Raw genomic sequence first — 13,025 nt, 5'->3', positions numbered from 1 at the left:
TATGCCTCACCTTAATACCCATTGCACATTATGCCACACACTGTAATGCTTTCGGGTAACGCTATACACGCAATGGTGTAATTATTAATTTTGCACACCCCCCATGGCATTTTAGTGTCACTTACACATAATGCTCCATGTAGTGCTGCTCACATGCATAATACCCCTTGTACTGTGCTTACACATATAATGCCCCCTGTAATGCTGCTTACACACACATAACCCACCACTTGTGCCACTTAAACACATAATGCACCTTGACGTGCCGATTACCTACATGCTTGTTGCCATGGGGTAACATTCTCGTTGCTATGGTTTTCTTGCTCATTGCCAGGGATTTCTTGCTTGATATCGAAAGGTTAGGGGTTACATGCTTGTAGCCAAGGGGTGGGGGTGGGGGGGGGGGGTTACATACTCATTGCCAAGGGTGTTTACATGCTTGTTGCCAGGGGGTTACATTCTTGTTGACAGGGGCCAGTTACTTGCTAGCTGCTATCCTGTAACATGAGTCAACCGCACTCGGCAGGCAGCGGTGCACCTGAATTCGCATGGGGATTCCCATTGTTTTCCTGGGCGCATCCAGGATTTTTGTGGGTGCACCCAGGAAACGCTGGACGTCCCCATGCGGACTCCCCCTGCCCACCTCCATCCCACCCCCAATGTGAAAACACTTGGTTACTGTGCATGTAGCCAAAGTTATCTGCATAGCAGCCCCGTACATGCGCATTTGCTAAAATACGCATGCGTAGAGGCTAAACATCAGTCCCCGGTGCGAATATGCCAGAATCACCCCTATATTGAATGGACATATGTGATTTGGACTGCTAATATTAATCTACATTGTTTGCAGACAATGACATTACATCAACGAGTCCTAAGGATCTAGCGCTATTCTCTGACCCACCTCTCAAATTTAATACAGTTCCAAGAATACTGTAAGTTAATTTTAAATATACGGTTTATATTTGTGATTTCCATTGAAGATTCAACCGGTTGTCAAATTAATGTACTGTATTGTATATTTTTAGATAAATAAATATGTTATATTAATTAAATCTATGTATCATTGTTAATTTTCTTACAGCCAGCACACCGGTTTCCAGTAATTAACGCAGTGTTAATATACAGGTTCATACATGGGAACCTGCCTCGGTACGCTAGGACCTACAGTGATTGTGTCTTGCATCTGCTTGTGCAGAGAAGAATAAGGTCATGGTCTCAGCTATGGTCTTGAATTACATCATACCAGCCTCAATTTACCATAGATACTGTATACAGTAGCAAGATTGCCCTTGTTATTTGTTTTATCCAATCTATGATGTTATAGTAATGTTTTTACCTTCAATATGTAAAGCTATGGTTACTTGTGTTTTGTGCTCATGCTTGTTTACTCAGGGTTGACTGGCCCAAAGAGGGATGGGGAAACCAGCAATGGGCTCCACTTTGAATGGGCTCACCAAATGGATTTGGTACACTTGAATGATACGTTATACATATGTTACATTATACTACACAAGGCTATAGTGTATTCTCTACAGTGCATTGCTGGTATTAATCTGATACATTGTCATGCATGCCCTAGAAGTATTTACTAAATATATTTAATATGTGTCCCAGGTAATGCACTCTCAGATTGTGTAGTTTACATATATGTATGTTACATTATACTGCACAGTACTGTATCTTATACAATAGCAGGTCCCTGGGCCGACAATGTCTAGGTTGAGAGTCACTAGGTCGACCGCTAATGGTCGATAATGTCTAGGTCAATACCTGAAAATGGTTGAGATACCATAGGTCAACATTGTCGGAAGGTCGACAAGCTTAAGGTCGACATGGACATGGTTGACATTCAAAAGGTCGATACAGGTTTTTCATGTTTTTTTTGTAGACATAAAAAGGATTACTATTCGCACAGGACCCTCATCAATTGGAGGTTTGTGGGTGGACCCCCAATTTGTACACTCAATGTTAGGTACTTGTGTATTATAGCGGCGCCCCCGATGTGCATCACGCAATGTTTTAATCGAGTCGCATCGCATGGCATGCATCGCATCTCAGCGCATCCAGAGCAGAGATGTTACTTCGTTGGCGTCTGTATTCAGAATGATTTCTGGCCAATCAGGAGCCGACTTTCTCGGCTCCTGATTGGCCGAGAAATCATTCTGTTCAGAGACGGCGAGGAGGAAACATTTCAGCGCCGGACAAACTCCTGCAAGCCGGGTACCAGTCTGGAGCAGCGCTGTCACCGGAGGTCGCCGCCGGGGAGCAGGTGAGTTGGATTTTCCTCCTTAGGTACCCCTGGGGACTACCACGGATCCCGTACCCCGGATTCTTCACGCCAGGAGCCCCGGAACCCCAGGACCAGCCCCGGAACCAGGACCAAGGCCCCGGAACCGGACTCTTCTGCCCTGGAGCCCCGGAGGACGGACCCAGGATCCAGGGACCGACCTACGGGCTCAAGGTAGGTAAGTATCAGTGTGTGTGTGTTTTGTGTGTATTAAAGTTTTATTTTACAGGGTGTCAGTGTGATTTTGTGCACTATTTTTTACACTGCAGAACTACAAGTGCCAGCGGGCCCTTTAATGCCCCGCATGCTGGGACTTGTGGTTCCCCAAGTCCCAGCATGCGGGGTAGGCTTGCTGGGACTCATAGTTCGCCAGTGTAAAACAATAGTTTTCATTCTTTTTTTTTACACAAATCATCAGCTCCATGCCCACCGCCCAGGGGCATCGGGGACAGCTCCGGACTATCAGCATGGGCTGGTAAGTCCTGGAGGGGGGGGACCCCTTCATTGGGGGGGTCCCCACTTCCCCAGGACCCCTGCCCATGCTGACCAGCCAGGGGGTTAATGCTTTGGCCGGGGGGGACTTGTATAAAAAGTCTCCCCCCGGCTGTGGCATTACCCTGCTGGCTGGTTGTGTCCGGTGCTGGTTCTTAAAATACGGGGGACCCCTAGTCACTTTGTCCCCCGTATTTTGGGAACCAGCGCCGGACCTTGAGCCCGGTGCTGGTTTCATAAAATCAAGGGGACCCCTATTTGTCGGGGACCCTGATTTTATGTCATCAGCACCGGCTCAGTGAGCCCGGGGCTGGTTAGACTCGGGCAGGGGACCCCTCGCTCGGTTCTTTTTTTTACAACCTTGCGCTGTCCTGCAAATGTGCGATTTTCAGACATGAAAATCGCACATTTTCAGGACTAAAAACAGCGCACCACTTTGCTGCAAATCGCCCCTATTCTCACTTTTCAGCCTCCAATGCGCATCACATTAAATATGCGCATTTAGGCTGAAAAATGCGATTTTAAAATAGGCGATTTGCGGCGATGTGGTGCGCAAATAAAACATGCGCATTTAGCGCATAGCATAGAATGTCACCCTTAATATTAATTGACACAGGTGTCGACCAGTGTGAAGGGTTGACCCCAAGAAAATATACTGGTGATTATCCTTCACGGTGAACTTCAGATGTATACATAGGTCACCAGTGAGCCAGTTAGGGATTGTCAACACAGATGTCGGCTGTCAGAAATAAATTACAGCTCGCAAAATACACATTCTGTCTCTTTAATAGATGTAGCTGGAATTGCTATAAATTAGAGACAGTATCAGTGTACCCGGGTGTCGACCAGTGTCATAGATTAATCATAGGGCAATCTGCTAGTGATTATCTTTCATGGTGAACTAAGATGTATATATCACCAATGATTATTAGTACAGATGTTGACTGACACAAATGAGTTCCCACCAGTGAAATAATTCACACTATGTCTCTTTAATAAATGAAGCTGGGGTTGCTATGAATTAGGAATAGTGTAAGTATAACCACTTATGAGTATGAATCGAATTTCATTCCAAAATCAGTTGGTCTCTTAGTGGTCAATGCTGGTTGGGTGTCAAGTGTATAAAGGGTTTCTTCTATCTGCGAAAAGCAGCAGTCCAGGCAGACTTCAGATAAATTACTGATATACCATCTCAGAATCTAATGAACTATCTGTTATTTGCATCCAATATTGTGTCAACATTATAAACACACAACTACATGTGATCATTACCTTTGTGCACCTCCACACAAGGAACTTAGCCATAAAACACTGAAATACTACATTGAATATAATATAATAAGAAGTGTCGGCTATTCACTCCTGTACTTAAAGTACACCTAAATAATCATTACTGTGTGTAGAGCCAGCGAGCCGCCGTTTTTTAAATACCTTGCGTATATGTTGTGTTTGTGTGTTTTTATATTTCGCTTTCTTAAATTGTGAATAAAAGTTATATTTTACTCGTGTGAGTCCTAGTAGGTGCACCACACAAGGACATACTTTTCTTCTTTTGTTGCATGTTTTTTTTTGTGTAGACTAACTGGGTTCATCCTTTACTATCCAGGTGGGCATATAGAATATATTAGTGTGCCGAGTACAGCAAGGCGCTGCGCCTGAAGCATAGCGAGCTCAGAGAACCAGCAAGGGGACACTTGGTGTCAATGTCAACTTATGTTGACATAGACACCGAAAAACATGAAAATTGTGAAAATGTCGACCTTTTGAGTGTTGACCATGTCCATGTCGACCTTAAGCTTGTGTTGACCTTCCGTCAATGTCAACCTATGGTATGTTGACCATTTCCAGGTGTCAACCTAGTCACTGTCAATCATTAGTGGTCGACCTATTGACTCTTGACTGAGACATTGTTGATCTCCTATACCATAACCATCTTCTACAGATCATTGACGTTATTAATCTGGTACATTATCATGCACTAGAATTATTTCTATACATTACCATTTTCTCTCCAGTGGTTGGTCAAACTTCTGTGGCAGCTAGCCACACCCCCTATGGAGACTGACCACACCCCTAAAGTGGGCCCCTATAACTTATTTCCCCAGTGAGTCCTTCATGACCCAGTCTGACACTGATTACAGAGAACAATCAAAATCATCTGTAGATAACATTCACAAAACCACTTGAATAATTGATTGATAAAGGTGATCAGTTAATACTATAAGCATTGATTTTAATAACATTTATAATAATATTGAGAAGACATCTTTGTATCTAGTGGATAAGCTGTTCTAGGGTTGAACGTCTCATGGTTCTTTGCAATGCACTCTTCACATCTTTATTCCTAAAGCTGTACACAAGTGGGTTCAACATGGGAATGATGTTGGAAAAGAGAATGCTCATTGTCTTGCGCTGGTTTTGAGTAACAGCTGATCTTGGCATCATATACAAGACAACAATCACAGAGTAGAAAAGACTGACCGTGGTCAAGTGGGAGGCACAAGTGGAAAAGGTTTTATGTTTTCCTTCTGGAGATTTTATCCTGACAACAGATTTAATTATAATGATGTAAGACATGAAAGTAGGCAGGAAACAGGTGAGAAGAAACATGACCCCTTCAACAAACAGAGCGAGCTGGGTTACGGTTGTGCTACTGCAAGAAAGCTCTAGCAATGCAGCAACATCACAAAAGAAATGATTGATGACATTGGAGGAGCAGTAGACATTCTGAGACATAGCCACAGCGACAGGTATGCAAGAAACAAACCCACTCAGCCAGACAATCATGGAAGATACTCTACAGAATCTCCTGTTGAGGACCACATAATAATGCAGAGGTCTGCAGACAGCAATATAACGATCATAAGACATAAGCGTAAGGAGGAAGTACTCAGTACACGTAATAGCAACAATAAAAATATTCTGGGTTATGCATCCTGGAAAGGAAATTGTACTGTTGCCAACCACAAATAAATGTATTAATTTTGGAGATGTGATGGATGTGTATGTGATGTCCAAGCAGGCCAGGTTAGACAGGAAGAAGTACATTGGGGTTTCCTGTAAAGGGCTCAAGTATATGAGTGTAATGAGGAGCAAGTTGGCTATTAATGTGATGGTATAAGAGAAAGCGAAAAACAAAATAAAATGAATCTGCCAGGAAGGGAAGTTGGAAAACCCCACTAAAATAAAGTTCATATGCAGAGTGTGATTTGGGCTTTTCATTTGTGTGGCTGTGTTTGATTTCTGGATAGATTTTAGGTGGTTTTGGTTTTCTGTCTTGTCCTGGTGACATAAGCAATATCAGAATGCTTCTGTTCATTTATTGTTCCATCTAGTAGCAAGTATTTTCAGGGAGCAGCGCACCGGGGAATCCTCTGAGGGAACATCCTCTGTCCAAGGTGCTGAACCTATGTAGGTCATCTTACCTTCAATGCGGATATTCCAAACCAGGAGACTATTGGCACAGGAAAAAAAATCACATAAATAATATAAATAATGTGACATTTCAAATTGCAAAAAATGATCCAGGTCATCAGTAGTCATGTAATAAATACATAGCTATCTAAGCTATCACCCATGGCACAGTCCAAGCTACCCCCCATGGCAGAGATACAGATGTAAACAAACCCTACAAACAGGTACACCCCCATGGATTCTACTGGACAAGGAGACCGATCTTCAATCAAGTCAGGTGAGTTTGAATGTGTGGGCTCTGTATGTAATAAAGTTTTACTGTAAGTGTGTGTGATTTTTTTTTTACTATTTGTACTGCTGGGGTACTACTAGTTCCAGCGGGCTCTTTATTGCCTCAAATTCTAAAATTTAACTTTTATTAGTTGATTGATAAAATATAGCGAAATAAAAAGACACAAAGACATAAGGACACTTAACATGTACTAAAAAGGATATCTCTATCAGTTGCGAAGCGATCCTGGTGCCTTAAGTTTAACGGTGACACACTCGAAATGAAATGTATTTCGAGTGTGTCACCGTTAAACTTAAGGCACCGGGATCGGTTTGCAACTGCTTACTATATAGCAGTTTGATGGTTGCGATATACCACATGTGACAGTTCATCAACATTTCTCAAATCACTATTAAAGTGATCAATATTCTATATAGGGAGTGTGGGGGTTCCACGTCGTAAGGATAGAGATATCCTTATTAGTACATGTTAAATGTCCTTATGTCTTTGTGTCTTTTTATTTCACTATATTTTATCAATGAACTAATAAAAGTTACATTTTAGTATTTGATTCTCCTCGGTGCATCACACAGAGACATTCTTTCTCTTTCCCAAAACTTCTCTGCTCTCTTTATTATAACGAATTTTGATCTAATAAAATTATATATGAGCGGCCGGTTCTTCTAAAATGAATTTACACCTCCTGTGCGATTAATACAAACCCCCCTTTCTTGTTCAGCAATACACAATAGTTTTTTCTTTTTTTTTACAATTTAATCAGCTCGATGCCCACTGCCCAGGGTCATCGAGAACAGCTCCGGGCTTCAGCATGGGCAGGTAAGTTCTAGAGGGGGGCCTATTGGGGGGGGGGGGGTCCCGATTTCCCCAGGACCCCTGTCCATGATGAACAGTCACAGGGATAATGTTTTGGCTGGGGGGACTTGTATAAAAAGTCTCCCCCGGCTGTGGCATTACCCTGCCGGCTGTTTGGGCCTGGTACTGGTTCTTGAAATATGGGGGACCCCTACTGCCTGGTGCTGGTTTTGTAAAATCAAGGGAACCCCAACTTGTTTGTCCCTGTGATTTTATGAAACCAGGAGCGGCTCTTTAAGCCTGGGGCTGATTATGCTCAGACCCCACGCCGTTTTTTTAATCAAATTTTTTGTTTTAACCCTTTTTTTTAACACCAGAACCTATGTATGGTTCTGACAAATTCGCCAGTCAGAACCTGGTCTATTTGTAACCTTTACTAAAAATTGCATCCCATTAAATTGACAATTTGTATACTTTTCAATGGGAAAACATCTGGATGCGATTTTGCACCTTTGCACCTTTGCAAATATGGCAAAAAGTGCGATGTTTTCCCACAAATCACACCCTATAAAATGTGCAATTGCGGAAAATTAATCATGGACGTTACAGAAAAATCCTGGTCAAGAACAAAATTTGGTTTTAATTCGGTACAATGATCCAAGTTTGTTGCAATGCAATGGCCAGGTGTTTTAAGGGAGGTGTGTGACGCCAGCACCGGCCATGATCAGTTTGTATCTGTCACAGAGTTGTGGAAGGGTCAGACTTACATTCGTACAGACTTTGGTGTGCAGCAGGATAGCAGATATTGATAGATTTACACAGGGTGGGTTTTCTTTCTGTCTTGGCAGAGGCTATCGACTTGTAATCACCTGCAAGTTTGCAGATTAGCGATCATGTCTGAATCAGGCCCATTACTAGAGTATCTTATTATTTTAATAAAATAGTCCGTTAAGTGACTCAGCGCTGATTTTACTGTAATGTCATCAACAGTCTTTGCGTAAGTCTCAAACTTACTGACCATTGTCCATCCCCAGTTATAGTAAACTGACCCAATGTCAGCAGCTTGCAAGGAATAGTGGGGCAGATGTATTAAGCCTTAACAAGAGATAAATTCAAGTGTGATAAGGAGAGATAAACGTCCAGCCAATCAGCTCCTTACTGACTTTTTTCAAGCACAGCCTGTAACATGGCAGTTGGCAGGTGATTGGCTGGATCTTTATCTCTCCTTATCAAACTTGCATTTATCTCTTGTTAAGGCTTAATACATCTGTCCCACTGTACCATCCTGGTGTTTTACAGACGGTAACAGCTGCCAGTGGTGGTTCAGCTAAGTATCATCTGTAATACTGTCTCCAGTTCTGGAGGCCATATCTCCATAATCATAAAAATGCATAAGAGACTGTACAACTAAAATGCTACATGGCCTAGATCACAAAACTTACCCGGATAGACCAAAAGATCTCAATATGTGTGTTTTGAGCAGAGAAGGGAAAAGGGGGATATGATAGAAATGTTCACATATACTGTATCAAGGGTTGTAACAAGATCCAGGAGGGAGACATTCTTCAAAGGAAAAGATGTATTATTACATGGAATGAAACCTGAGGGAAGGAGCTATAGGGAAAATTTGAGGAAAATGTATTTCACAAAAAGAGTAGAGGAAAATACTGACTGCTTTATTTTTACACTGCAATATAGATCTCACTTTGAAGTAAAACCCCACCCAAATCTAATTCTCTCTGCACAAGTAACATCTACCCCACCTGCAGTGCACATGGTTTTGTCCATCTAAGAAGGAATATGCCAGAAGAAGTTAACCAAAATAACCCCCTATGAGTCAAATAGGCTTGTGAGTACCTAAAGAATAACCAAATTCTATGTTTCTATGTTAAGTGATTTCCAAGAAAAATAAATGAAGACCAATGAATGATTTTTATTGTGTTTTTTTTTTTTATTTATTAGCTTCCTCGGGGTGTATTTACTAAAGGTAATTTTAAAAACTCTAAAGAAAACAATTTAAATCAACCTTTAGTAAATATACCACTGTGTCTAAACCATAATATTTAAAAATGTTACAAAAATCCAGATTGTGAGATTCTCTGGTGTGACCTTTAATTGTGACTGAATACAAAACCTTTAAATATAGCTCTGAGGAATACAAATAGCCGAAGCAGTTTGAGATCTTACCTTGTTCACCCACACTTACTGTTACTTATGAAAGGAAATATTTGAAATGTAATTAAATGATATATTTACAGTCTTTGTTAGGCCATTGGTTACATGCAGAGCCATTTAGGATAAACATGACAGTCCGTAAATTCTTCAATACCAAGGCGGTTTGTGAAGGAGAACAAGGCTGGCTATTTATCATTTTGAAGAACCCTATAGATACATGTTAAGCAATCCCTCTGTGATTTAGGTATAATTAGACTAATCCCATTAAGAACACTGCAATTACAATCCCACTAGAACATGTTCTGGACATTGTAACTGCATTACTGTACATCATAAAATAAAACAAAAATAAGAATATAGTATATAAAGTGCTGCTGTAATATTTTAAAAAGGTTGATATGCACAAAGTTGGCATGGAAAATGTTGACATAAATATGGTCACCATGAGTTGTATTTTTATCTTGTAGTACATACATCCCCAATTAGGCCCTTATTCTAGTTCACTCTTTCAGATGCGCGTTCGTTCGGAAATGACCGAACGCAATGCACGTCGGACCTTCAAAGAACACGCGCCTACATGTCGTCCGCATCCATTCGGACGTACTTTCAAAGAAGAGGGAGTGTCTTCGGACTGCATCCACACGTCCGTGTGCGGTCGAAACTCAAAGATTCTGCACGGTCCTACTGCGTCCGAACGTACGGGAAGCTGACCATACGCACCGAGTTGGCGTTTTTGCGCCCACCTCACAAATCTATTTGGAAATCATGCTTCACCCACATTACACAATTATCCAATTAGGCTACCTCATAACATATATATTATTTATATTTGTACTTACTTCCTAATTGACACTTAAACACATAACTTCCTATTGAGATTAAAGGTGCCCATATACGTTACAATTATTGTATACAATATTGTATACAATATCGCATCTCATCGCATATCGGTTTTGCGATGAGATGAGATCTAGTACAAAAAGTATGTGCTGCACATACTTTTTGTACTAGATCTCATCTGATCTCATCTTATCGCAATATTGTAATGTGTATGGGCACCTTTACCCTTACATCATGTTAAGTTTTATTTGTTCATTGTTGCACCTTTACCTGTGTTTATGTATGCATACTAGAGATGTGCGGCGGCCACTTTTTCGGGTTTTGGTTTTGGATCTGGATCTCCCTTCGTGTTTTGGATCTGGATTGGTTTTGGCAAAACCACCCTTGCGGGTTTTGGTTTTGGTTTTGGATCTGGATTTATTTGGAAAAATGCTAAAAATTGCTAAAATAATAGTTTTTAGGCCTGTTTTTGCCCCTAAAGTGTTATTGAGCTCAATAACATTAGTTTCCACTCATTTCTAGACAATTTTGATCACTTCACAGCTCACAAAATCATTTTCATTTACTGTAGTAGGGCCATAAGGTTATCCCGATGTAGCTGGATGACTAAGCTAGGCGACAGCAGTGGGCATCACATACATGTGGACCTTACACTTCCAACCTGGCACATGTCGGAAGCAGAGCAGCACTACAGGGGCAGACATTGTGGCAGTTTAATAACCCCCCCCCCCCTTGTAGCTGCACTCCTCTTTTAGAACCTCCACACCATTAGCAAGAGAAGAGAACATTTGATTAGTTTAATATCTAACAAGACCCCTATCTGGCGTGAGGTCACGTGGTTTGTGAAGATACCTCCTTATCAAACTTGATCAGACAGGCTAGGCGTACGTTTTCCATTTCCTCCCTCACCACTTCACCACATTACATGTGTTCCTCCCGAAGGCACGCACTTGGTCTAGTACACTGACCATCAGCAGCTGTTGGGACTACTTCTTCCCAAACATTTATCAATCCATCCATACTATCCCAAAAGGAGGATATACTCTGGATGTCACTGATGACATCTATTCTTCCCCAATAGAGAAGGACCGATCTTCGTTCAAAGCTATACTAGTAGCTGCGCTCCTCTGGTAGAAGATCCAATCAAGTACCAAAACCCCTGTTTGGCTTGATTGAGCACTCTTCCTCATGTTCAGCCAAGGAGCAGTGGGCGTTTCGTGCAGCACTTATTTAGTCTGCAAGGTAGTATCTGATTTTATCAGTTTAATATCTAACAAGACCCCTATCTGGCGTGAGGTCACGTGGTTTGTGAAGATACCTCCTTATCAAACTTGATCAGACAGGCTAGGCGTATGTTTTCCATTTCCTCCCTCACCACTTCACCACATTACATGTGTTCCTCCCGAAGGCACGCACTTGGTCTAGTACACTGACCATCAGCAGCTGTTGGGACTACTTCTTCCCAAACATTTATCAATCCATCCATACTATCCCAAAAGTATCTGATTATATCAGTTTAATATCTAACAAGACCCCTATCTGGCGTGAGGTCACGTGGTTTCTGAACGCTGGGAGCATTACCAGTTGCCTCCTCATCCATCACCTAATGGGTGGAGGGGGGTGGGGTAATTGGTGGCAGGGGTTGGGTAATTGGTGGCCTCCACCTCTCTAGGACCCCAGGTTAGGAGATCCCTATATAGGTCTACCCTTATAGACCGCTATCTATGTAGTAGGGTCAATTAGTCTGCTACATCTGTCACCCAATTCACCGCTAAGGTTAATTTGTTTGAGCTGGCTGGCTAGGTGTGTTTTCCCTTACCTCCCTCACCACTTCACCAAATCACGTGTGTTCCTCCCGAAGCCACGCACTCGGTCTAGGAATGAATAAGACCATGGATGTCCCTGAGGACATGTTTTCATCCATTATGGATGGGGTGGAGAGCGAATCACCCATCTCCCCACCATTCATCCATCAAAGATTTAAAAATTTATGACGCTACAAAGAGCCAACAAATGACGCAGAAAGAGGTGCAAGAAAAAGATTTGCTGGGGCCCTGCCACCCAGCCATCCATCCATCCGGGACATCCTATCCAAAAAGTACGATAGGAAGGGATAAGACCATGGATGTCCATGAGGACATATTTTCATCCATAATAGATGATGTGGAGAAAGACACCACCCATCTCCCCACCATTCATCCATCAAAGATTTAAAAATTTAGGACGCTACAAAGAGCCAACAAATGACGCAGAAAGAGGTGCAAGAAAAAGATTTGCTGGGGCCCTGCCACCCAGCCATCCATCCATCCGGGACATCCTATCCAAAAAGTACGATAGGAAGGGATAAGACCATGGATGTCCATGAGGACATATTTTCATCCATAATAGATGATGTGGAGAAAGACACCACCCATCTCCCCACCATTCATCCATCAAAGATTTAAAAATTTAGGACGCTACAAAGAGCCAACAAATGACGCAGAAAGAGGTGCAAGAAAAAGATTTGCTGGGGCCCTGCCACCCACCCAGCCATCCATCCATCCGGGACATCCTATCCAAAAAGAAGTACGATAGGAAGGGATAAGACCATGGATGTCCATGAGGACATATTTTCATCCATAATAGATGATGTGGAGAAAGACACCACCCATCTCCCCACCATTCATCCATCAAAGATTTAAAAATTTAGGACGCTACAAAGAGCCAACAAATGACGCAGAAAGAGGTGCA

At 42.1% G+C, this 13,025-nt stretch overlaps 1 protein-coding gene across 1 annotated transcript; it reads right to left on the bottom strand.

The window, feature by feature from the left end:
- Positions 1-5,056: 5,056 nt before the first annotated feature.
- On the bottom strand, positions 5,057-5,830 carry LOC146073091 (olfactory receptor 6Z7-like). Its single transcript, XM_083180271.1, has one exon. It carries the CDS (start codon positions 5,828-5,830, stop codon positions 5,057-5,059), a length of 774 nt encoding a protein of 257 aa, XP_083036397.1.
- Between the last annotated feature and the right edge of the window lie 7,195 nt (positions 5,831-13,025).

This window comes from Crinia signifera, chromosome 4, assembly GCF_055691185.1.
Source record: "Crinia signifera chromosome 4, ASM5569118v1, whole genome shotgun sequence".
NCBI classification, from domain to species: domain Eukaryota; kingdom Metazoa; phylum Chordata; class Amphibia; order Anura; family Myobatrachidae; genus Crinia; species Crinia signifera.
The sequence above is the reverse complement of the archived record's forward strand: the minus strand, read 5'-3'. Positions and strand labels throughout refer to the sequence as shown.

Coding starts and splice junctions, on each gene's coding strand:
- LOC146073091 (XM_083180271.1), bottom strand. CDS start 5,830: ATGTACTTCTTCCTGTCTAACCTGGCCTGCTTGGACATCACATACACA.